Raw genomic sequence first — 25,335 nt, 5'->3', positions numbered from 1 at the left:
TGTATACAAGCCCAGTCGCTCCAATCTTTCAACATATGATAGTCCCGCCATTCCGGGAATTGACCTCGTGAACCTATGCTGCACTCCCTCAATAGCAAGAATGTCCTTCCTCAAATTTGGAGACCAAAACTGCACACAATACTCCAGGTGCGGTCTCACCAGGGCCCTGTACAGCTGCAGAAGGATCTCTTTGCTCCTATACTCAATTCCTCTTGTTATGAAGGCCAGCATGCTATTAGCTTTCTTCACTACCTGCTGTACCTGCATGCTTGCTTTCATTGACTGATGTACAAGAACACCTAGATCTCATTGTACTTCCCCTTTCCCTAACTTGACTCCATTGAGATAGTAATTTGCCTTCCTGTTCTTGCCACCAAAGTGGATAACCACACATTTATCCACATTAAACTGCATCTGCCATGCATCCGTCCACTCACCTAGCCTGTCCGAGTCACCCTGTATTCTCATAGCATCCTCCTCACATTTCACGCTGCCACCCAGCTTTGTGTCATCAGCAAATTTACTAATATTATTTTTAATGCCTTTGTCTATATCATTAATGTATATTGTAAACAGCTGCAGTCCTAGCACTGAACCTTGTGGTATCCCACTGGTCACTACCTGCCATTCTGAAAGGGACCCGTTTATCACTACTCTTTGCTTCCTGTCAGCCAGCCAATTTTCAATCCAAGTCAGTATTTTGCCCCTAATACTGTGTGCCCTAATTTTGCTCACTTTGCCAAATGTGATTTCCTTTTCATATATCTATGTTGATTGATCTGGACACTATTGTCCAGGTGCTTTTCTATTATATCTTTTCTAATAGACTCCAGCATTTTCCCTGGGACCAATGTCAAACTAATCAGTCCATGATTCTGTGATTTTTCTCTATCTGTTTTTTATGTTGCCTTTTATCTGAACTGAAATAAACTGAAAATGTAATAAGTTTTGAGCCAGTGAAACGTGCATGGGAAAGGTCCATGATATAGTCTGTCATAACTTTTAAAAATTCCTAGCCAAAATGTAAAAGCAATTAGCTGCAGAATAGATTTTTCTCTTGATCCTTTCAATTGACTTCATAGTTGTTTTGAATCAGCGAAGTTCAAATATTAGCTGCTTTTATTCTGGAACTTGAGTTTGCCCTTTGGATATCATTTAGGCTTTAGGGATCTTCCCTCTAAATTGGAGGTTGGCAATGATAAGTCAAAGTGTTAGGCACACAGACAATGCTTTTAAGATTTGAATAACAGTTGATTGAAGACTGTGAGATGCTGCTTGGCCTGTTGTGTTCATCCAGCCTCACATTTTGTTGTCTTGGATTCTCCAGCATCTGCAGTTCCCATTAGCTCTGATTGAAGACTGTTCTTGTCACAGCGATAATGTATCAACAGAACATAAGAATGAAATGTTTGGTAATTAGGCTGTCAGAGTAAAGGCAATTCAACTGTATTTGATAAGAGTCCGATGATGTACAAATTACTGATACCAAGATGGATGGCTGGGGACATGGGGGAAGGTCTAGCAGCTAAAAATTGGGCTTCAATTGTTGTATCTCCTCCTCCTTGTCGTCAAACTGACAAAATGAAGTGGGTTTGATACTCATCCTGTTGCCGCTTGTCCAAAACTGCTCTCAAAATTGTTTCTTTTCCCAATTGTCAATCGAATCAATTGGTCTGCAAACAATTGCACAGACTTTTTGGACAGTAACTACGAAATCTTTCCCTTACGTCTGCTGCGAGTAGTAATTAACTAGTGTCTGATTTAGTTTGGTGTAATTTGCACCTTTTAATGTTATTATAATATTTTAGCTCATATATTGGTGAGAGTACTTAAGGATATTGGTGGACTATCCAATCATTTGGGAACATGATAGGGAATTTACTCCTCCAGAATTCTGCTGCTGCAGAAAATCCCAACCTACATTAAAACAAAGTTTTGTTTTAGATGAAAATTAATAAAGAGGAGGCAGTGGACTGTTACTCCTGACACCAGATAACGTTCTGGAAGCTGGGTTCAAATCTTGCACGGGAAATTATGGAAATTGAATTGAATTTTAAAAATCTGGAATTAATCAAAATCTGGCCTACATGAGACTCCAGACCCACAGCAATGTGGTTGGCTCTTAAGAGCAATAAATTCCACGAGAAAAGTTAGCAAATCTAACTTTGATGCTGGCTTTATTGTGAAGTTGTAATAGTAATTATATGAACATTTTGATTACCAGGTCTACAGTCGCTGTTATAAAATTGCCATTGAAAAGTAATTTTAACTATAATGTGCACTTTTAGATGATCAATATTAATATGCATGATTTGTGTCATTTTTGTTCTTGTTTGTAGAAGGAGTGCGAAATATTTCCAACCAGATTTCCATAACAACAAAGATTAATAAAGAGCATCCAGAACTGAGGAGTTATGCAAAAGAGAAAGGCTGGTGGGATGGTAAAGCAGAGTTCAATTTCACTGCTGTGTATTCCCATCAAGACGGTACTCAAATGAATGAAACTAATAATCGATATGGTACTGGCCTCCAGCTTCTTAATAAGCATAAAGGTAATTAACAAAAAGGACAATTAATTTTGAAATAAGTTAATCATACTGATTATTTATTAATATATTCTGTAAGCAATACAGCTTTTATAAAATTTGAGAAGGCATGGCTTTTCAGTGCAGGAGCAATGTTTCCAACTAACTTCATTGGCAAACTTTTTGTTTTGTAGCTTATTTTAATACTATAAGTTGAATATTCTCACAGAAAATCAGAATTATCTAGAGACTGTAACTCATAACATTGTATGAGTTGCTAGGACAGAGCAATTTATTCTTCCCTCATCTAACAAGTGTTACTGCTGACCAAGTATCCTCCTGAGTTCATAAGGGTGCCCCCAAAGAAATGTTAATCAGTATAGGAAATTGTGAATCTCCTTTGCTCTGTTGATTTTTATTGAGTTGATGTTTGAATAATTTCTTTCAATGATTGTTTCATTTTTAGTAGAGGTCATTGATTAAACGTTTAAGATTTGGTAAATGTACTCATTGAAACACCCCATATTCTGTATCCTATTGTGTTTTTGAGGCCCCTCTAGTTTCTTTTGGCTGTTTGGATGATGTCATCCATGATTGCTATGTTTTGGTATAACCTGGGGTTGCTGCTAAAATTCCTTTCTGTTTGGGATTAATACCAACATGAGAGCCAAATCTTTTCACCATGATTTTAGTGAATAAGTGAAGTAAGATCAAACCAATTGTAATGGACCTCCAGTTATCTGTATTTATAAAACTCAGGGCAGAATTTAAAAGTATCAGATCAAAACCATGAAAGGGCCAGGGAAGGTGACATGAATGACAGGACAGAGGCTGAGATCTAATTAACAGATACATTCATGGTAAATTTACGAGGGCCTTGCACAGGACAGGAGAAAGTGAGGGGGAATCCATATTTAGTGGAAAAGGCACAGGGAGTATAGATGGCAGCAAAAATGGAACAGGTTAGGGAAAATCCATTTCCAAGTCAAAGGGGGGAGAAAGGAAACGCAGCCCACAATATACACTGGTGCAGACCACCAAGGGCATGCCGATGAGGTAAAACAGTTATCTGCTGGGAGATTAAAGGATCAAATCTAATCTGTAAATCTCAATCTGTAAAACTCAGTTGACAGCGACGTTCAGCATATTAGTCCAGAAATGGAAGGCAGACAGTAGTTTAAAACTCATTGAATCAAATTTGTAAAAAAGGCTTGAATGTGGTACGTGGATTTTAGAACTCGGCAGTGATGGATTAAAATTTAGTAAGCTGGCACAGCACAGGGAACAAGTCTTTCACAAAGTAGGGTTTGAACGTTAGTTAGAATTAAAGAACGTATGTATTGCTGTCCTACTTTTTGTATTGGTATTTCATGTCAAAGCTGCAGCAGAATGGTCAACGTAAGCAAAAAGGAGAAATGTTGTTTATGCTTGTTTCCCATAGTGAGGAAGTATTATACTAGTGGTAAAAATGGACCATCAATTTCTGACTTCAATCATTTCATTTTAATACTTGGAATTTTTCAATGGACACACCTAGCTGTAAAATAGAAGAAATATTGACTTAAAATGACTGCAGTTATCACCTGACCAGGTTAGGCTAAGGTTGTGAATCCATCAAAAAAATGTCTAGGACATAACAAATTAATTTATCATCAATTGACTGAAACTAAGTCATTCAGATCCATATTTCCTATTTGATTTACACCTTTCTAAAAGATTTGCATCTTTGAATTAAAATCACCTGCAGATTATTCGATTTGTGAAAAACAACAAAGCCAGGCACATCAGTACATAAAGGAACAGTATTTCAGCAATTGCTTTTTGAGCAGAGAGACAAAAGTGGATTTATAAGAAAAGAACCAGAAGACTCGCTCATCCTCTTGATAAACCATATCTAGTGATAAAGGAAATTAGAGAAACATCCATATGCCAAGAGCCTAATCATATCTACAGATTTTGCTGCTTTTGAGAATGCAAGAGATCAATTAAGCAACCACGGTTTCAGGTTAAAGCCTAATGCCTCAAGAATTCTAAGGACTTTCACTTAATTTGCCTATTCTTTATCTTCCTTTATATTAGACACTTGCCCATTTTAGAACATTGCATTTACATTTGTGTTTAAAGTCTTATTATCTTTCTCAGGCTTAGAAAGAAATAAAATTCCCTTTTCTTTCACTCAGCATACTGTAATTGCCTCCTTAATTTTGGACTAGAATTATATTTTAATTGAAGTATGATATAGCTGTGTGGTAACAATAATTTGAAATCTTTGTTGTGGCCATCTGAAAGAGTTGAAATGGATGGAGTTGATTCACCCCTTTGCATCATATAACAATTCTTTTGACACTGACCGCAATCCCTCATTACTTCTGTACTGTTGCTAATTGATCAGACTGCATATCCCACATCCAGTACTGGATGAACAGATATATTTTCATGACTAAACGTTTAGTAATGTTTTGTGTCTTACTTCAAACTCTGTTCACTGGTTACTAACACCATTCTTCTCCCTTTCCACAATTTGAGGCTGACCTCAACTGTTCTCAAACGTGATATAATTTTGATTTTAACTTCTATCTTAACTTCTATTTAAACTTCAGTAAATTCTTTTAATTTTCCCATGCTTCACCTTGTCTGTAGCTGAAACCCTCATCCATATTATTGTTCGTCTCAACTTGAATATTCCAATGCACTCTTTGCTGTCTTCCCTGATTCAATTCTCCCTAATCCTCTGGTCATCTAAAACTCTGCTGCCATTGTCTTTGCTTGCAGCAAACAATTGACCCATTACTCATAACCTTGCTAATCTTCATTGGTTTCATGTCAATCAATGCCTCAGTTTTAAAATACTCAGTCTTGTTTTCAAATCCATTTATGGCCTTTTATCTCCTTACTTTTATAATTTCCTTCAATCCCACAACCCTGCAAGAAATCTGTTTAGCAGATTCTGTCCTTTTGTGGATCTCTGACTTTAATTACTTATGGCCATGCTTTCTGGCATCCAAGCTCTAAACTCGAATTCCCACCCTAGACTCTCTGTTCTAATACCTCTTTTCTTTCCTTTTACAAAATCCTTAAAGGCATCCACTTTGACAAAACCTTCGGCTGTCTTACTATCTCTGTGGCTTAGTGTCAGTTTTTTTTATACAGCATAAATCATAACCTTCCTGTAATGTTTGTTGTGTTTGTGCTTTATAATAGGAAATATCACAATTGAAACCATGATGGATATTTTGCGGGACAAAGAGAGTGGTATCAATATGGAGGGTGGCTTTATGACAACAGGGAGCATGGCCTCCATTCTGCCAATGGACAGCAACCTGCACTGCATTCATTTCTTTACAGGGACACCTTATCCTGAGAGGTAAAAGACACATGACATTTCCATTGTACATACCATTCACTTTCTGTTTAAAGTTAACATTATTTACTGTTCATTTAATGAAGTAATTTTCCATTGAAACCTTTAAGTTTACAAAAATCAAATTTATACGAAGTTAGTAATTTATTAAATTAATTTTTAACTGTTGATAATTCTAGTGTTTTAGTCTTTTTTTTAAAATAAACAGTTACTATCTCTTCTTTTTGTGATCGTTTCTTAGTGTATTGTTTCCTTCTAGTCACAGTAAATATGAAAGTGGGAACGAACAGAGGGAAGAAAACTCTGACCCTTAAGGAAATGACAATCTGCCAGATTTCTGGCAATCAGGCATTTAATTTGTGGCTGTTTGGCTTTCCACCATGAATGTTGGAGCAGGCTTGAGGGGCTGAACAACTCACTGCTGTTACTATTTCTTATGGTCTTAGCGAATAAATTATGTTTAACTGTTCTTGAATTCTTTTTCATGAGGTAACTGAGAGGGTTCATGTATCCATGGACTTCAAATGCTGCATTACAGACTCTTAACAGCAAATTTAGAGTTTGTGAAATAAAAGGGACAGTTACAGCACGATTATAATATTGGCTAACTGACAGCAAACAATGTTGTGGTGGATGGTCAACTTATGGACTGGAGGAAGATTTTAAAGTGGGGTTCCTCAGGGGTCAATGGTTTGGTGTCTTGCTTTACCTGATATGTGATAATGACCCACAATAGGTGTATGGGGCGCACTTCCAAAAATTGAAAATGATTTAAAGTTTGACAGTTTTGATGAATTGTGCGGAGGGTAATGATAAACTACAATGGCCATTTTGTAACCATACAACGATTCTATTTAAACAGAAATGTCATGTGCAAATAACAGCTTATATTTTACATTTTGTGGTTACTCAAAAGTTGTAAACTGCACAAGAGGTTTAATGTGTTTTAGATTAACTGTGCATGGTGGTAAGCCCTATCTGTTTATTCATTTATATGATTTTAAAACAATCCTTCTTTGGGCTAGCAAGGCTGGAATTTGTTTCCCATCCTTAATTGCCCTTGAACTGATTGGCTGTCTTGACTACTTCAGAGGGCATCTAAGAGTAAACCACATTTCTGAGAGTCTGGAGTCACCTGTATCATAAGTATGGCAGATTTTCTTCTCTAAAAGAACCCAATGTATTTTTCAAACAATCAACAGTGGTTGCATCTTAGTGATAGTGACCACATCACCATTTGTTTTAAGTTAGTGATGGAAAAGGAGAAAGATGGTCTGCAAAAATGGGTTTTGAATTGGGGTAAGGCTGATTTTATTAAAATAAGGTGGGACCTGGTTAAAATAGACTGGGAACAGCTACCGTGAGGGTAAATCTACAACAGAATAGTGGGAGGCTTTCAAAAAGGTACTGGGGGACCACAGCTTCAACATGTTTCCCTTAGGGCAAAATAAGACCTTAAGAAATAGGAAGAGGAGTAGGCCATTAAGTTTTTCAAGCCTGCTGCACTATTTATTAGGATTGTGGCTGATTGATTTTCTTCATGGAGTCAGAGATGTACAGCGCAGAAACAAACGCTTCAGTCCAACTCATCCATGCCGACCAGATATCCTAAATTAATCTAGTCCCATTTGCTAACATTTGGCCCATATCTGTCTAAACCCTTCCTATTCACTGTTTGTCTGTGACTTCACGTGAAAAAGCGGCAGCGTGCTGAAAGCTTGTGATTTCAAATAAACCTGGTGTCATATGACTTTAGACCCTGTCCACACCAGTCCAACAACGGCATTTCCACATCTTAACTATACAGGAGGACTCTGACCCTGCAGCTCTCTGTGGCCAGGCGTTCTAGAGACTCTCAACCCTCTGAGAGAAGAAATTCCTCCACATCTCAGTCTTAAATTGGCATCTCTTTGTTTTGAGGCTATGTCTTCTGATCCTAGATTCTCGCATGAGGAGAAGCATTCTGTGAACATTTACGCTGTTAATTCCCTTCCATATGTTTCAATGAGATCACCCCTCATTTTTCTAATCTCCGGTGAGTAGAGTAGACCTGTTTAGCCCTTGCTTGTAAGACAATCCCTCTATACCAAGCATCGTTCTTGTGGACCTTCTGTGAACTTCCTCCAGTTAAACAATATCTTTCCTCAAGTAAGGGGAATAAATGTAGCAACAAGCCCTGAGAACTCTGGATGCCTGGGAATATCTAGATTGGATAAAAAGAAAAAGAGAAACTTATAACAGGTACAAAGTGAATAAAACAATGGAGAAAGTGTAGAAATACACTCAAGAAAGCATTTAGGAGAGAAAAGAAAAGAAATGAAACAATGTTGGTGGGCAAGATTAGGGAGAATCCCAAGACATTCTGCAAGAATATCAAGAGCACAAAAATAACCTGGGAAAAAAATAGGGCCTGTCAGGCACCAAGGAGACAATTGGTGCATGAAGCTGGAGGATATTGTTAGAGTGTTAAATGAATACTTCACATCGGGTTTACTTGGGACTAGGAGGATGCAAGCACAGAAATTGAGAAGATGGACTGTTAAATTCTTGAGCAGATATATAAAAGAAGCGAAGAGGTTTGGGGGATTTAAAAGTAGATAAATCCCCATGTCTGGATGAGATATAAACAAAATTACAGAGATCCTGACCCACATTTTTAAATTGCCTGTCACCACATGGGAGGTACCAGAGAACTGGAGGACAACTTATATGCTCCACTTTATAAGAAAGGTAGTAGAGATAGACCAGGGAACTATAGACCAGTGAGTCTAACATCAATGGAAGGGAAAATATTGAAGAAAATAGTGAAGGAGAAAATTAATAATTTGAACATCTTGGGGCGGCATGGTGGCTCAGTGGTTAGCACTGCAGCCTCACAGCACCAGGGACCCGGGTTCGATTCCCGCCTCGGGCGACTGTCTGTGTGGAGTTTGCACATTCTCCCAGTGTCTGTGTGGGTTTCCTACAGGTGCTCCGGTTTCCTCCCACAGTCCAAAGATGTGCAGGCTAGGTGGATTGGCCATGGTAAAATTTCCTGTAGTGTTCAGGGGTGTGTGGGTTATAGGGGGATGGGTCTGGGTGGGATGCTTCAAGGGGCGGTGTGGACTTGTTGGGCTGAAGGGCCTGTTTCCACACTGAAGGGAATCTAATCTAATCTAAAACGCAAGTTTGATCAGGGATAGTCAACATGGCTTTGTCAGAGGGGCAACAAGCTGAACGAATCTGGTTGAACTTTTTGAGGATGAAAGCAAGTGTTTGAATGAGAGTAAGGCACTTGATGTAATTTATATGGATTTCAGCAAGGCTTTTGACAAAATCTTAGATGGGGAACTGATAAAGAAGATTTAATCTCATGGGACCCAGGGTCACTTGGCAAGTTGGAACGAAAGTTGGTTTAAAAATAGAATGCAGAGGGTAGGGGAAGGAAGCTGCTTATATAACTGGAGCCCTGATTACTGTGTCTAGGAATCAGTGCTGGGTCCCGTACATTTACGATATTCATAAATGATGTAGATGAGAATGTGGGGGGAAAGGGTATAATAAGTAAATTTACAGATGATACAAAGATTGGCTCATGCTTATGGAGTCATAGTTATACGGCATGGAAACAGGCCCTATGGCCCAAATCATCCCTGTCTACCGGGTTTCCTAAACTGAACTAGTCCCATTTGCCTGCATTTGGCCTGTGTGCCTCTAAACCTTTCCTATCCATGTACCCATCCAAATGTCTTAGATGCTATTATTGTACTCACCTCAACCTCTTCCTATGGCAGCTCATTCCATATATACACCAATCTCAGTGAAAATGTTGCACCTCAGATCCTTTCAAATCTTACCCCTCTCACCTTAAACCTATGCTGTCTAGTTTTGGACTCCTCCACCCTAGGAAAAATACCTTGGCTATTCACCTTATCTATGCTTGTCATGATTTAATAAACGTATATAAGGTCATCCCTCAGTCTCTTATGCTCCAGGGGAAAATGTCTCAGCCGTACCAGCCTCTGGTTATTACTGAAATGCTCCGGTCTTGGTAACATCCTGGTAAATTTTGTTTTCACCCTTTCTAGTTTAATATCATCCTTCCTACAGCAGGGTGACCAGAATTGTATGCAATACTTCAAATCCCTCTGTTATCTGAGCTTCCTAGAGTCCTGCCATTTGTTGAAAATTCTTGTTCCTTCTTCCAAAGTGCATCACTTCACGTTTTTCAGGGTTAGGTTCCAACAGCCATTGATCTGCCCATATGGCCAATCCTCCTTTAACCTAACAGGACTTTAGCAAGGACTTCAACAAGATTCCACATGGTAGGCTGGTTAGTAAGGTTAGATCACACAGGATCCAGGAGAACTAGCCAACTGGATACAAAATTGGCTTGATGGTAGATGGTTGTTGTTCAGACTGGAGGCCTGTGACCAGCGGTGTGCTGCAAGGATCGGTTTTGGGTTCACTATTGTTTTTTTTATTTATATACACAATTTGGATGAGAATATATGAGGCCTGCAAGTTTGCAGATGACACCAAAATTTATGATATAGCAGACAGTGAGGACGATTATCAAAGAATTCAATAGGATCTTAATCCACTGGGCTGGTAAGCCAAGGAATGGCAGATAAATGTGAGGTATTGCATTTTGGTAAGAAAAACCAGGACAGGACTAACACAGTCAATGGTAGGGTCCTAGGGAGAGTTGTCAACCAGAAATACCTAAGTGTGCAGGTACACATTTCCTTGAAAGTGGCATCACAGCAAGACAGAGTGATGAAAGCAGCTTTTAGCACGCCTTCGTCTGTCGGAGCATTGAGTTCAGGGGTTGGGATGTCATTTTACAGCTGTACTATGATACATAACATTTTTTTTCATAACCACCAGATGTCACTGCTGCTACATGACATTCCTGAATTCCCCCTTGATTTGTGATTAAAATTCAAATTTGATTAAACCAACGCGAAACGATTAGTTTTGAGAATCGTCCTTTAATTCCATTAGGTGTTCTCTTTTTTAGAAAATGGCTAGCTACTGATAAAAGTGCAACAGTACAATCAGGATTTACAGAACATTCTGGTTTGTCTTTTCTCAGATCCGTTTTCAAGCCTTTTATCTTTGTACAAAACATGAGGCAATTTCTAAAAACTAGTTCTCCTTCATTTGGTCCTGATGACCCAGTAAAGAAGCAGCCACGGTTCCAGACGAAACCTGACCGAAAACATGCACTTTACAAAAAGCATGAAGTTGCAGCAGCATTAATGGAAATGAGTCAGGTACTTGCCTTTATGCAGTAAATACAAATATGCTATGGTCTGTTATTACGTAATAAAAATCTATACATACATGAAGGCTTGTCTTTGCAAGTGTCAGTAGTAATTGATATTCTGTTTTGGGCATTAGCTTTAAAATGGTTTCAGCTGAATTAAACATCAGTCATTTGATGTTGCAAGCTTACTTGGGTAATCTTTGTGACATATTTTGATTTGTGCCAATGACGGAGTGACAGTGATTTCAACAAAATCAGCTTCTTAAATCCATTCATCTTTAATAAATACATTTGAAAAGTGAGGATTTGAATTATTAAAGCAGAAATTGTTTTCTCTACAGAACAGTATTAAGGGTCATTCTTTGTAATTTGTTTCAATCCCCAGGCAAAAGGTGCTAAAATGCTACAAGACATAAAAGCACTGGAGAAGAAACAAATTGAAACAGCAAAGCATGTACTAGAGAATGGAATACCAGATACCACCAAAGTTGTTCACATCTTTTCTGATTGTGTAGATAAAGAAATAGCAATTTACAGTGAAAATTAGACAGTAGTTCTGCATATTTTAGTGTCTGTGGTTTTAATATGCTCTAGCATCTTGAAACAAGTAAATCATAAACGTATAATATGTGAGGTTTCAAATTGCAGAATAGCAGGAACTCAATGCATAAAATAAAATCTTGTAGAAGTAAAATATTTATATTAAAGCCATGCTTTTGGATAAAATCCTACTTGCAAAGCTTGAAAAAGATAAGTATAATATTAACCTGAAATTGTTTGAAGTGTTGTATCATATGCCACTGATCTGCACCAAAACATGCTGTTTTCTGTAAAGTGATTTTCCAGACGTGGATCATGTGTCTGTCTAAATGTTTCATAAACTTTGCTATCAGATGTTTAAAGATTTATCTCCAAGATCTTGTTGCAGATTTGTGGATGTGGAAACAAATAAATAGATTATCTTCAAATTATACATTTTGTGTTGAAAATGTACTATTTCAATTCATTCTGTCCTCAGCCAGAAAAATATGAACATATTGAATATTGCAGCATGTGCATTTATGTTGTGACTGTATCCCCAGACATACCTTCCACACTTTCCAATTTCCAGACCTGGCAGTCTCTCAAAATATGAGATGACAATTCCTTTTAAGAGAGTTCATTTTTAAGCTCCCAGTAGTTTAACTACCAGCCCACATTTTAATGCACATATTTTCCTTTGTTTTATATAAGATTACATCAGATACCAGTTTCCACCCTTCCCTTTTGGATCCTAAACAGTAGCAACTCTCCACCTCTCCAACTGAGGATAATTCAGATTCTTTGGTTATTATACCCATTGTCCAATTTACAAATAGCAAATTACAAACTGCCCACAGGGGAATAAAAACCCAGCTTTTTGTTCTGAGAATAGGCTGACTTAAACTGAACACCTAAATACAGACTCTGCCCTGTGACGATAACACAAATCAAAAAGACTGGGGATTGAGAAAGCACACAGTTATTTAAAAAGTTTAATACTGCACCACCAATTTATCAAATCATTAAATTAATAAACAAATACCATTCACCACGGGCAGTGTGACAATAACAGAAATAAAAAAATAGAGTAGAGAAACAAGGGAGATACTTAAACCGGTTTTGGAGGGTTAGATGAGATCACTTTGAACTCTTTTTTCCAAAATCAATTTGTTTGGATATGTTATGACACACCTCTGGGTCAGGTGGGACTTGAACCTAGACTTTCTGGCACAGAACAATTGTGTTTGTAATAATTGTTTGACTCAGCTTGGACTCAGTTTATGAGTCAGCCAAATGATAGACCCTGACACAAAGGAAGGAGAAAATGGCCTGGATACCAACTTCCAGGAGGCAATCTCACAGCCTAGGAAAGGGCCTTCTAATTTTGTTATGAGTCAGGGAAAGGGGTGTGTTATTGCCAGTGAGGCAGGTAAGGGGAGATGGCAGGAATGCAGGATCCTGAGCTGTTCCAATTGTCCAACAGTTTTGAGTTTCTCTCAGCTTGTTTGGATGAGTAAGAGCAGAGCACTGTCATACTGGAAGCCATTCAAGTGAGGGGGCAATGGAGTGGGGACCAGGATAAAGAATGTAATTGAAATAGGGAACAGTATAGTTAAGTGGGGGATTGACACACTTCTCCAAACAAAACCAATTCAGAAAGCTCTGTTGGCTACAAAGTTACAGGGATATGGTGGTGGGGGATGGAGGGGTTTTGGGTATAGATAGGATGTTTTTCAGATGGGCTGAAAGCGCTGTTTTCACATTTGTAGGGATTCTATGATTTAGGAAGGTCAGGAAGCTGAGAAAAGGTGAAGGGATGTCTATTAATTTACGATGGTATTGGTACACTCGAGAAGGATGACCTAAGCTTAGCAAACCAGGATGGAGAAGTGGTTTTTGGATGGAAATTAGAAATGACAAAGGCACAATGTCACTTCTAGGACTGGTGTACAGACCTCCTAGTAGTAGGCAGATGCAGTGTAAAGAAAAGAAAAACCACAGTGGCAGTTCATCAGAACAAATGTGGTAATACTCCTGGGGGATTTTAGACTACAGCTAGCCTGGAAAGATTGTATAGGCAAAAGTAGCCCAGATGAGTAGCTCAATGTTTTTCTGATTGCTTCTTAGAAATAGTATATTCTGGAGCTGACCAGATAGGGGCACCTTCACTCGGGTCATTAATTATCAGTGATCATGATATGATTGAATGTAAAAATCAATTTGAGGAAGGGAAGTGTGGTTGAAGACTAGTTCTTTGCCACACTTCTTGGTCAGGTGGGACTAATTATGAGGAAAAGAAGCTGAGCTAGCTAAAATGAACTGGCAAATAAGGCGAAGAGATTAGTCAATAGAAGTTCCAGACATTTGAGGGGAAGCTTCAGAAAAGAGATTAGTTACAGACGAACAAGAAAGGGGGAAAAAACGTGGAGAACCTATCAACGATGTTTAACTAAAAAAAAGTTCTCAGAATTAAACACATAATTGTTCGAAGATGAGCAGTAGGTGAAAAGATTGTAGAGCATAAAAAACAACAAAGAATGACCGAAAGGGTAAGGAAAGAAAAAAATGACAATATGAAACCTGGCTAGAAATATAGTTAATCAGAGTAAGAGTTTCTGTAGATGTCTTAAAGTTGTCAAAATGAGTGGTCCTATAGAAAGTGAGTCTGGAGAACTAATAAGAGAAAAGGAGAAGGCAGGTCTAATGTGCATTGATCGTCACTGTAGAGGATACAAGTGACACTCCAGAAATAGCTACACATCAGGCAGTGGATGGAAGGGAGACATACAAGAAAATTGTAATCACCAAGAAAGTGGTACGAGGCTTGTTGGAGCTGTAGGCTCACAAGACCCCAGATACTGGGGCTTCATTGTAGAGTCTTAAAAAGAAGTAGCTAGTGAGATAGTAGATGCATTGGTTTTAATTTTCCAAAATTGCCTACATTCCGGACAGTTCCTTTGAATTAGAAGATAGTGAATACAATTTCTTCATTTAAAAAGATTGAAAACAGGAGTGTCCTGGCCCTTTACCTTACATTATCATACCGAAGTTGTTAAAAGCTTTTAATAAAGAGATTAAACCAGCTGAGGTCCCACCAACTCGTCCTTGCCCCTTGTCTAAAGTGGGGTGACCCTTAGGTTAAACTCACCAGTCATTTCTTTCTCTCTCTGATGAGAGAGCAGCCCTATGGACCTTTGGGATCATGGTGCCTCTATAGTGGGGTGCGGTGTAATAGGGATTCTTTTTAAAAAGTTTGAGGTAATCAAGCAGAGTAAATGTGGTTTTCTTAAATGGAAATCATAGACTGAATTTTTCCAGCCCCTGAATAACATGGGGAATGCAGATCCAGTTGGGAAAATATGGTGAGACTAGAAAAATGAAATTCTTGATGTGGAAATAAAAAGTATGAATGATTTTCTTGGAGGAATTGTGTGATTGAGGAAAGTTGCCGCGTGCAGTAGTGAGGGTGGCAGAGCATTAGCCTTGGAATGAGGAGGGTGCAATAGCAGACAGAAGCTGGTGGCACTTACACTTGCAGTGTGTGGAAGGTCATTAACCCTCTTCCTGCATTGCTGAGCATTCCTCCAGACCATCGACACCGCACCGACCAGAGTGGCAAGTTTGAACCAGGGCTGGCAAGGTCTACTGTCAGTCCTGAGCAAAGGATCAAGTCCTCCTTGTACGTAATGGAATGTCCCTTTCAAATAACAGCTCTTTTGGGACACTAAAGGCAACACTGGCCACCTAAATGGCATGCTTTGAAAACTTGCCAACAGAGCAGCATGCTGGGAATTGGATCAAGCCAAACAGACAGGTATGCAAACCAGTTACCGTGATCGATTATATTGAATAAGTGTTAATGAGACAGTGCAACTGAGATATTCTGCCAGGAAGCTTGGACCTTTGAGACTTAGGAAGCAGGGTCAATGTATTCAAAACATGCACTCTAATTTCTCTCCACGCATGCTGCCAGACCTGCTGTGTATTTCCAGTAATTTCTGTTTTTGATTTTGATTTCCAGCATCTGCAGTTCTTTGGTTTTTAAGACACGCAAGCCATTCACCTTGACTTTATTAGGTTCTAATGATACAATGCGAATAAGTTTTGGGTAAAGCAATAGATTGGATTTTCCATAGAACTGTTTTTGAGACAACCTGGTTCCTAGCTCAATCAATAGAGAAAGCACAATATTTAATACTGTCTTTTATAATATTTTTCATAGGACAAGAACTCAATTGACATTGGAGTAACTGAATTATGACAATTATATTGTTACATCAAACTGCCATTCAGCCACTCGACTTGGGAATGACCCAGATGGCTAGTTAAGAGGAGCAAATTACTGCAGACTCTGGCATCTGTTCTGTACTGAAAACAAAGTGTGCTGGAAATTACAACAGGTCAGACAGCAATCACAAATAATTTACTTATTTATTACAAAAGGCAGACGAAGAGTCATCTAGACTCAATGTTAGCTTGCTTACTCTCCTCAGCTGCTACCTGACCTGCTGTGATTTCCAACACTTTTTTTGTTTTCAATTACCTGTAGTTAAGAGGCCACTTAAATCCAAAGGATCCCCCTCACACGTCAGAGAAAACATCAGGACCAAGAAGCAGGAAGAACAGCCTCAACTTCAGTTCAACCAGCTGTTATCGGGGTAGTATAAAAACTTTTCTTTTAATCTTGTTTTTTAAACAGATTTTTAAACCAGTGTAAGGGCATAGGTATTTAAGAACTGTAAGGTTACTCTGGAAATTAGAGGGAATGACAGGCTTTGTAGTTGCAATATTACATATATCTTGTCTTTCAGAGGTAATAAACTATGTCTCATGGTAAGATGTGTCTCCTTATTAATGTAAAACGAGTCCCACTAAATAAGCAAGTGGATTAGACACACAAAGACGATGCTTAGGTCTTCTCTCCAACCGTGCAGAGCCCTCTAAGCAAATCGGGTGCCAACTCCATAAAAACGTACAAATCTCGACAGTGCAGAAAGAGGCCCTTCACCCCATCAAGTGTATGCCCCCTGAAGAGCATCCAATCCCATCTCCATGACCAATCCACCCAACCTGCAGATCTTTAGATTGTGGGAAGAAATCAGAGCACCCAGAGGAAGCCCAAACAGACATGGGGAGAATGTACAAACTCCAAGTAGTCACCCAGCTGAATTGAACTCAGGTCCTTGGTGCTATGAGGCAGCAGTCCTAACCGCTCTGCTGCCCAACTTGCCTCTGTTGGCCATCTGAGGCAATTCTTCCCACGTGGCAAGTGAGATTGGCAATCCCCAGCTGGTATTTAAATATGGTGCCAACAGCAAGAATTCCAGAAGTGACAACTATTTCTGTGTGAAAGTGTAAGTATAAGAGGGCTGGTGCATATGTATTGAGGCGAGTACTATAAAAATCACCTGAGAAAACCCACTTTAGCACACTCTCATTGTCATGCTGATGCTCTTTCCAATCAGGTATGTGCTCAAACAACAGATTAAGGCTGAGAACTCAGCTTTCTTATCAGTGAAGAATAAAGGACACAGCAATGACAGAACATTATGATTCATAGTGCCATTCAGAATTGATACCTTAAATCAACAGATGAGTATACAACTTTTTTTTTGAGACTATAATGCATGCACTTTATTGATTACAATAGGCTCATCTCTTAGTCCTAACAGTCAGTATGCACTTCCTATCAAAGATTTTCCTGAGTTGGGTGGCAACTGTTCCAATAAAATGAGGCCCTACATGGTACTTACTAAATGGAAATGCAAATCTCTTATGGCCTGTCAGCAGCTTGTCCAATTCTGATTTAGTTTAATAATACATTAATCTTTTTGAGGGATAACACCACAGTTTATCCTGATTACTGCAGGCAATTAATGCTTCAAATTAAAGATATATCTGACCACTTGAGACTGACATGGCAGGTCAGGGTCCATAAAAAGACAGACAATCAATGCAGAATGATTTCAGTCAAGGTCAAAGTCTATCCTTATCCATTGACATGACTAAGCCTAAAGCTATTGCAGCCAGAGGGAATGGGTCCAATCAGTTGTACTTTACTATGTAAATTATTTAAAAATCTTGACAGTAAATCCTTGGCCTAGAAAAATAAATCAATACATTATGTTTAAACAACTCAAAAAAATATGGTTCCTGGCAGGTATTTTCAGAGAATGCCAGTGCATTTGGAATGTATATCAGTACATGTCAAAACAGCATTTTTTGACTTTATCATTTTGCCCAGATTTCAATTCAGGTTTGGATCAATTGCATCATTGATGTAAAATGAAATCGAAAGAAATTGATTTTTAACAGATTTAAGCTTAAAAAAACCCCATCTTTTTTGAGCACTTTCATGAAATGTGCAGATACCCTGGAGGTCTCTCCAGGCAAAGCCACGGTGGCTTAGTAGTTAGCACTGTTGCCTCACAACACGAGGGCCCGGGTTCGATTCCATCCTTGGTTGACTGTCTGTGTGGGTTTCCCCCGGTTTCCTCCCACAGTCCAAAGATGTGCAGGCTAGACAGATTGGCCATGCTAAATTGCCCATAGTGTTCAGGGATGTGTTGATCAGCTGGCTTGTATGGAATGCTCAGAGCCTGCGTGGACATGTTGGGCCAAAGCGCCTGTTTCCACGGTGTGGGGATTTTAAGTCTTAATTTGACTACTTAAATTATCGAACTACAACTAAATTGCAAAAAAAAAGCTACAGAAGAAAACCAAATACAGATCAATAATCTAAGACCCTATCAGTCTTTAGCAATAAGATATGCAATGTTTAAATGAAGTTTGAATTTTAAATTCAGCCATATAGTATCTAACTACCCATTGAAATACAAAACTATTCCAGACTTCTAGAAACTCAAGTATTAAAAAATGTTTTATTTCTTCATTTGTACAGGACTTGGGTACGTTCTAAACATATCAAAATATTATAATAATCAGAACATTACATTGCAAAAAAGATTTTTTTTATTACTTTACTATACAGCTAAAATTTAGTTAAAAAGAAATAGGGATGACAACTCACTTCTGTTATATCAGATTCTTTCTTGATCTTTGACAATTCAGTGTTGAACAAATACTTTGGATAAATAAAGTTAAAAGATTCAGCTCTCACATTAGGATATTACATGTCTTACTGATTTTAAAAAACCCCTTTTAACTTAAAGTGCAATTTTTAAACATTTAGTTATGTAAACCATAGCGTACCCGTTATGAATATACATATAGAAACTGGAGTCATTAAGAATGTAATTTACATTTAATTAATGATTCATGTAATGTTCAGTTCATTGTATTTCTTACCCTGTTTTAGTCAATTTTTCTTATTTTTTTAAAACTAATGTTAGAAATCCCAAGGCTGGTACAGTGATGAGTGAACATAGGAAGATTAAAGGTTTTTAAATGTCAGTGTCTAGTTCCATAAGGAACGCCCATCTGGTGCAAAAGCAGTTTCAGCTTTTCTGTTCTAACAAATAGAACATGAAATGTTAATACTTCAATTTGATCTCATCACTTTGACTCAAATACGTTTACAATACAATGGAAGGGAAACGCTAAAATCATTGTCCACCTTGACATCATTGTCATATTTAACATTTTCATGGATACGAGATTACATTCAATGCACTAAGCAGCATGAGTTTACATCTTAAAAACTTGGAAGCAAACTTAATCATTTTATTTAGTAAGTGGGATTCCAAATTCTTTGGTTAATAGTGTGAAGAATTTTAAAAAGGCAGAAATTTAAAGTATATCACACTGTTTTATAGCAATGAAGAAAATCTTGCAGATTTAATCTCTTGCTTTAAAGCAGCTCTAATAGTATTATTATAATTAATTATTCATCTGCAACATGCGATAATACAAAGATTCATCCTGAAATGAATGTTCATTGGCAATGTGTTGAATGACACCACCTTCTAGTAATCGGTCTCCATACTTAACAGCTTCACCTCGGTCATGGGCCAGACCAACTTGAATCAACCAGTCCACTAGATCACAGCCTTGGAAGACATCTGCAAAGGTTTCTGCACCACACCTGTGTCAAAGGAATGATTCATCCACTTGGTCTGCAAGTCTCACATCACTGTTTCATAGGAAAGGAAATACCAAAAACAGTAGAACAAGGTGGCATGGTAGGAAATTAAGACTTAGGTCAAATGATGCCTAAATCAATGTATCTATCTGTAGTTGGGTTCAAGTAAATCATACTGTAGTACCATTCAAAAGTTACACAAAGTCCAACTTTCACACATACTTTCCAAAGCAATTTTGTTGTAAGGCTGCTCATCTAACATCCAGGCCCAGATTAACAAAACCAAGGGTTTCTCTGCTCAGTGAACAACCTGACAAGATCCAGCCCTCTTCTTTTCCCGCACACTATATGTTGACCACTTCCTGAAAAAACTTGTGGTCAAAGGTCTTTTTCTTTGCAAATTTCTTCATGAAGGACAGGTGATATGACATCTTCCAACTGCTTGGCCAGACCTATCCTTTGCAACATTGGGGACAGGTAGAACCAGAGTGACATTTGATGTTTGTGTACTGAGGGTCTATGCAGAAAGGTGCACATCATGTTGAAGGCAGCATTGCACATACTCTGTCTCTCTCCAGGGCTTTGTATATGGTGTCCCTGTGGATAGGCCCATCTTGGACTTTCAGATGAAGTGGAATGGGCTAGACCTACACTACTTGCAACACAAAGTGCCTCATGCCTGAAATCTAAGTTCTTTACCTGCGAATGGGGAGGGAGCTGTGCTTCCAAAACCCCAGTTACTGCCTCACCTTGGCATTGCACTCCTCCCAAGATTTTGAACACGCCCTGGTCCCTCGGAACATATTCCAGCACTTTCAGGCAATCTATCCTGATGGACAGAGAATCCTAATCTGTTCTGATTTATGGTAAATCTTAAAGCATCCACTTCCCAAAGCAGCTCCATAAAGTATTAAAATTTGAAAACTCTCAAAACAGACTCCAACCCATCTCTTCTCAACCACTTTTGGATTTAATGGAGAGGAGGTAAGGGGCAGGCAGCCAGTCTGCTCTCGGGAGATGGGTTAGCAATTTAAATATTTTGATTAGACTGATAACTTTTGATTTAACCCACTTTGTTGATTCAACCGTGGCTTGGCTAGGTTTATTGGACCTCAAGAGAACGTGTAGACAATTTCAGGGAGAAACTAATTATTTTCCCAGCACTGCTTTTGGCCCAGGAGAAGCAGGTATGATTCCCCATGGCTCTACAAAATCACCCACCCTAATACAAAGACACCTGTGGTTTGGGATTGGACCGACACCTGTGACTGGCTCTGGAGTCCTCTGCACCTATCCTGAAGTGAAGCCTGTCAATCAAACTCACTTCCAGGCAGGAAACTTGTCAGGAGACAATATGCAAGTTGTGGAATTGAACGCATCATAAAGAAAGCTCAAACTTCTGCATTTTTAATCCTAAACTCTTGTACTCTGCACATACCTATCCTTGCACCAACCTTACTGTACCCAAGCTCCCACCCCACCTCACCCACATATAACATCTAAACCAGAGGGGCTGGATTATGACTGAAGAATAGCCAGTTTTATTTGTTCCATCCCTGGAGTGATTAGGAAAAACATTTTTTCAAAAATGTACCATGCGCCTTCTGTGTCAAGTGACTGTGGCAAGAATTAAATGCTGCTATTTTGCTGACAGCACCGAAGTGAAACCAAACTTACTGACCACTGATATCCATAATAATGGATCAATTTATTATTTAATAAGTATTAAACAATAATGAAATAAGTAAGTTATTTGAGAAAACTGGCTAAAACCAGAATTTTGCATCTTAATTCTGTTTCAAACATAAATGAAGTGCAATTTTCAAGTGCGACAATGCAAATTATTCATCCCGGTTTCAAATTAAAAACAGCATACCATTCATAACATAAAAACACTAGAAAAAGAAAATTTCTTCAGTAAGCACAAATAGTGTGTTTTTGCAGAATAATGTACGAACAAATGTGCAATATGCATTCTAAATAAAATATTAATAGTACTGTTTTCAATACAACATATATTTTTAAGTTTTCTGCAAACAACATGTCTATTGGCTTACTCATGAATGTGCTGAACCACAATTAAACATTATATTGTTGAACCAAATATTAAAGGAATAAAAGAAAATGTGATGAATTCAAGCAATATCAAGATTCCAGCCTTTAAGAAGAAATACTAAGAATATTAGTCAATTTTAGAAAATTCATGCAAAAATTTTCAGATTGAGGTAAGTCCAAGCAAATTAATAAAGTGCAATGAATTAATTGCTAATACCAAGGTTGATGAGCACAATGAGTCATGCTAACTTAAATTCATACCTCCTCTCTTTGACGATGTCTCTGGCACATTGACCCTGATGATATTGTGAAAACTGTTGGCAAGTCAATCTTATGTCATCAGTCAACGTATCGTCGGTCTGTCCAATGTTTCTTCCGTGCAATAGGAATTCCAGTCTGTCAAGATAACCAGAAATTATTAATGAAAGACATGCCAAAATATACCAAATGTAGTTAATCCCCAACTTGAGCTGATTGCATCATGCTTGGGTTGGAACATGGGAACTGTTAAACAAAAAAAAAGGCCATCTAGTTTGCTTTCTGCCAGCCTGGTAGTCCTGCTAACCCGTCCTGGTAGCTGTACAAAGAGTACAATAATATTTTCAGTCACAGGCTGAAAATAATGTTTGTTTAACTGCGTGAAAGCAGCTCGCCAACAGCACAACTAAAGTAAAAAAAAAGCTTCACCCAGGGTAATGGGAATAGAAATGTAGATCCCACCACTCTGTGGATCAATAAATGTTACATGAATCATTGCTTTATGCCAATCCAAATTACACAAGATGCCTTTATCAACATAATGGGTATTATAAAATAGGTGGAAAAGATTTAACCTGGCATATCTGTGAATGTTTCCATTATAACCTTCTATTTCCAAATATGTAACAGAAAACGTGTCTGCAAACTTGTCACATTCAGATTACTGTCTTCACTCGGTGTGAAAGCACCTTTGTGTTATCACAGACTGACAAGTATATTTGTACATCGACAAGTTACAAAAGGAGCTTCCATTTCACATGTCGATGTAAAGAAAGATGTGTAGACAGTCAGAACATCATAGACAAATGCATCAAAGCCTTATGCTAATATAGCAATCCTCTGACATTCCAACATATTTTTTATATTTTGTCCCCTTTGACATCCTTCACTGTACCACTGGTGAACCAGGTTGCTACATTTCAGCCAGAATAGTAGAAGAGAATAAGCTATGGATCTCATGACTGCAGCTAAACAGATTACTTAATAGCAAACCATATTTTTTGATTATTTCAAGTTTTCTAAGACTGGAACAGCTTGTGTAACTGTGATTAACAAGTTGCAGTGATGGTCAGCAGCAAGATATCCATTTGAAATCCTCGGCTTGTTGGTTCAATGCAAACTGAATTGTCACTTCTTTTAAGAGTGAGAAGAGAAAGGACTATTTGGCTTTATGAAGAAAATTATTTACCTCTTTTTACATGGAAGTATGATTAAATGTTTATCAAGCCCAAATATGCCAAAAGAAATAAAACCCTGAAAGGAAACAGAAAAGTAGGTTTATTATTTAGTATTTAGATTGAAATTTATCACTAAATCAATTCCTGTTGAAATATTGGAGACAAAGCAGTCATATCAGAAATACAAACCTGACCAAAATTAAAGATTATACAGAAGAACTGTAGCTCAACGTAAAGGCGACCTGGCTCATGATTAAATAACCACCACAAACAACTGGATACGTTCTGAAAAATGAAGAAAAGAAGAAATAAATCAGACTGTTATTTATAAAATTAATACAAATACATATGAATTAGAAACATGCATTCTACACTCCCATGCAACCCCATTGAGAATGGCTAATCTAAAACAAATAATTTTCTAGGCAAATATTTCCACCATTATTGTTTAGGCCAATGAAAATGGCAATGACTAAAACAGCAGCAGCACAGAGAGAAAATGAGAGGCAAGCTTTCTGTTTTCGGTTAATCATTTGCCTCTCTAGAAATCTGCTGAAATTCACTGTCAAGGTTCACGTCAATTATAAGCACAGTGGCTCAATGGTTAGCACTGTTACCCCACAGCGCCAGGATCCCAGGTTTGATTTCAATCCTCGGGCAACTGCCTACGTGGAGTTTGCACATTTTCCCTCATGTCTGCGTGGTTTTCCTCTGGGTGCTCTGGTTTCTTCCCACAGTCCAAAGATGTGCAGATTAGGTGGACTGACCATGCTAAATTGCCAGAAGTATCCAGGTGTGTAGGTTAGGTAGATTAGACATGGGAAATACAGGGTTAGAGGGATGAGATAGCAGGGTGGGTGGGACACTCTTCAGAGGGTCAGTGTGTACTTGATGGACCAAATGGCCTGCTTCCACACTGTAGGCATTCTGTGACAGGTACCTTGGGAACACCACCGGAAAGTTAGCACTGTCTGGAAAATTGTTCAACAAAGAAACACAACTTTCAGGAAAGAAGGTGGGGGGGAAATCAGAGAGGTAAAAGATAAAACTACAGATGATAGAATAACATTTCTGTTGCTTGATTAAAATGAATTACTTTCTTGTAATGATAACTTTAAGTATCAGACTTACAGCAAACAAGCCTACAATAAGAAGTAAGCACAGCAGCACGTGCCTGGCCAGCTGTGGATCAGCATTCTGTAAATGCTGCTCTTCTTGTATCAATACGCAGTTTTCGGTGTTGCATGATGTTGTACATTGTTCTGTTGCAAAAGATATCATAGGTAACATATTGTAAATACAGCAGCTACCATTTTACTGTCTTGAGTTTTGTTTTATTAATTGCAGGGAAGAAAATTTATCAATATCAGACTCAAAGCACCAGATCTACTGATGAAATAATTAAATACTGCATCAGCCCATAGCAAAACATCCATTTATTTGACTTAAAAATGAAGATAACAGCCACAAATATGAGGTTGCATGACACGCAATGCAGCCTGTTTAAGTTTTAGACCAGTTACATTTTTACTGAATTCCCTGTTAAATACCATACCACAACATTCAGCTGGATAGGCATTTCTAGATCATTGTGAATAGAAGTCCTACAGTATGTATATGTATTTTGTGCTCCTTTTAAGTATCAAAATATTTAATATATTACACTTCAAAAGTCAATCAATATTGTTTCACAAAACATACCATTCAACGATGCCTCATTTATACTTCTGTCATTATTCTGAACTTGCTGGCTGGAACAACATATTGTGCTTCGATTTTCCATCTGACATGGACATACTTCTGTCAGTGAAGAAGCAACTTAAATGTTAATCTTCATACTTAACCAACAAAATAAAATAAAGATTTTACCTATGGAATTAGGAGCTGAGACACTTCAAGCTCAATAAAGATATGGTTTAGTTTTACACTTTAAATATTTATCCACAATCTCCTCCAAAGTTGTTACACCACATGGGTGGAATTCCCTATTCCCTTGAGGTGCCAACAAGCAGAAATATTTGGGCCATTTAATTCTGGGGAAATTTGCAAATTTCTGGGGAAACCCAATTTGCACGACCTCACTAAGTTCTGGGCAAGGTCCGCCAGCAATTGAGACCCTTAAGTGGTCAATTAACAGCAGCTTT

General features: G+C 38.2%; 2 protein-coding genes across 7 annotated transcripts in view; one reads left to right on the top strand and one right to left on the bottom strand.

Annotated features, from left to right (window-relative positions):
* Positions 1-12,080, top strand: part of scrn3 (secernin 3) — a 32,050-nt gene extending 19,970 nt beyond the window's left edge. For both annotated transcript variants that reach the window (XM_059647213.1, XM_059647214.1), the window contains exons 5-8: positions 2,340-2,552; positions 5,727-5,889; positions 10,964-11,144; positions 11,523-12,080. In XM_059647213.1, the coding sequence (XP_059503196.1) occupies positions 2,340-2,552; positions 5,727-5,889; positions 10,964-11,144; positions 11,523-11,684 (719 nt within the window). In that variant the 3' untranslated portion in view covers positions 11,685-12,080. The remainder of the gene's footprint in view (positions 1-2,339; positions 2,553-5,726; positions 5,890-10,963; positions 11,145-11,522) is intronic.
* Positions 12,081-18,552: 6,472 nt separating this feature from the next.
* Positions 18,553-25,335, bottom strand: part of gpr155a (G protein-coupled receptor 155a) — a 74,880-nt gene continuing 68,097 nt past the window's right edge. For 3 of the 5 annotated variants that reach the window (XM_048534599.2, XM_048534600.2, XM_048534598.2), the window contains exons 11-16: positions 24,893-24,991; positions 24,323-24,453; positions 23,381-23,476; positions 23,203-23,267; positions 22,017-22,151; positions 18,553-19,703 (exon numbers count right to left, since the gene is read on the bottom strand). In XM_048534599.2, coding sequence (XP_048390556.1) covers positions 19,499-19,703; positions 22,017-22,151; positions 23,203-23,267; positions 23,381-23,476; positions 24,323-24,453; positions 24,893-24,991 — 731 coding nt within the window. In that variant the 3' untranslated portion in view covers positions 18,553-19,498. Of the gene's footprint in view, positions 19,752-22,016; positions 22,152-23,202; positions 23,268-23,380; positions 23,477-24,322; positions 24,454-24,892; positions 24,992-25,335 lie in introns of those variants that run through there. The other 2 variants (XM_048534601.1, XR_009445944.1) reach the window with 2 other exon arrangements.

The sequence above is a fragment of the Stegostoma tigrinum genome, chromosome 7 (assembly GCF_030684315.1).
Source record: "Stegostoma tigrinum isolate sSteTig4 chromosome 7, sSteTig4.hap1, whole genome shotgun sequence".
Classification (NCBI taxonomy): domain Eukaryota; kingdom Metazoa; phylum Chordata; class Chondrichthyes; order Orectolobiformes; family Stegostomatidae; genus Stegostoma; species Stegostoma tigrinum.
This window is presented reverse-complemented; position numbering and strand designations above follow the sequence as displayed.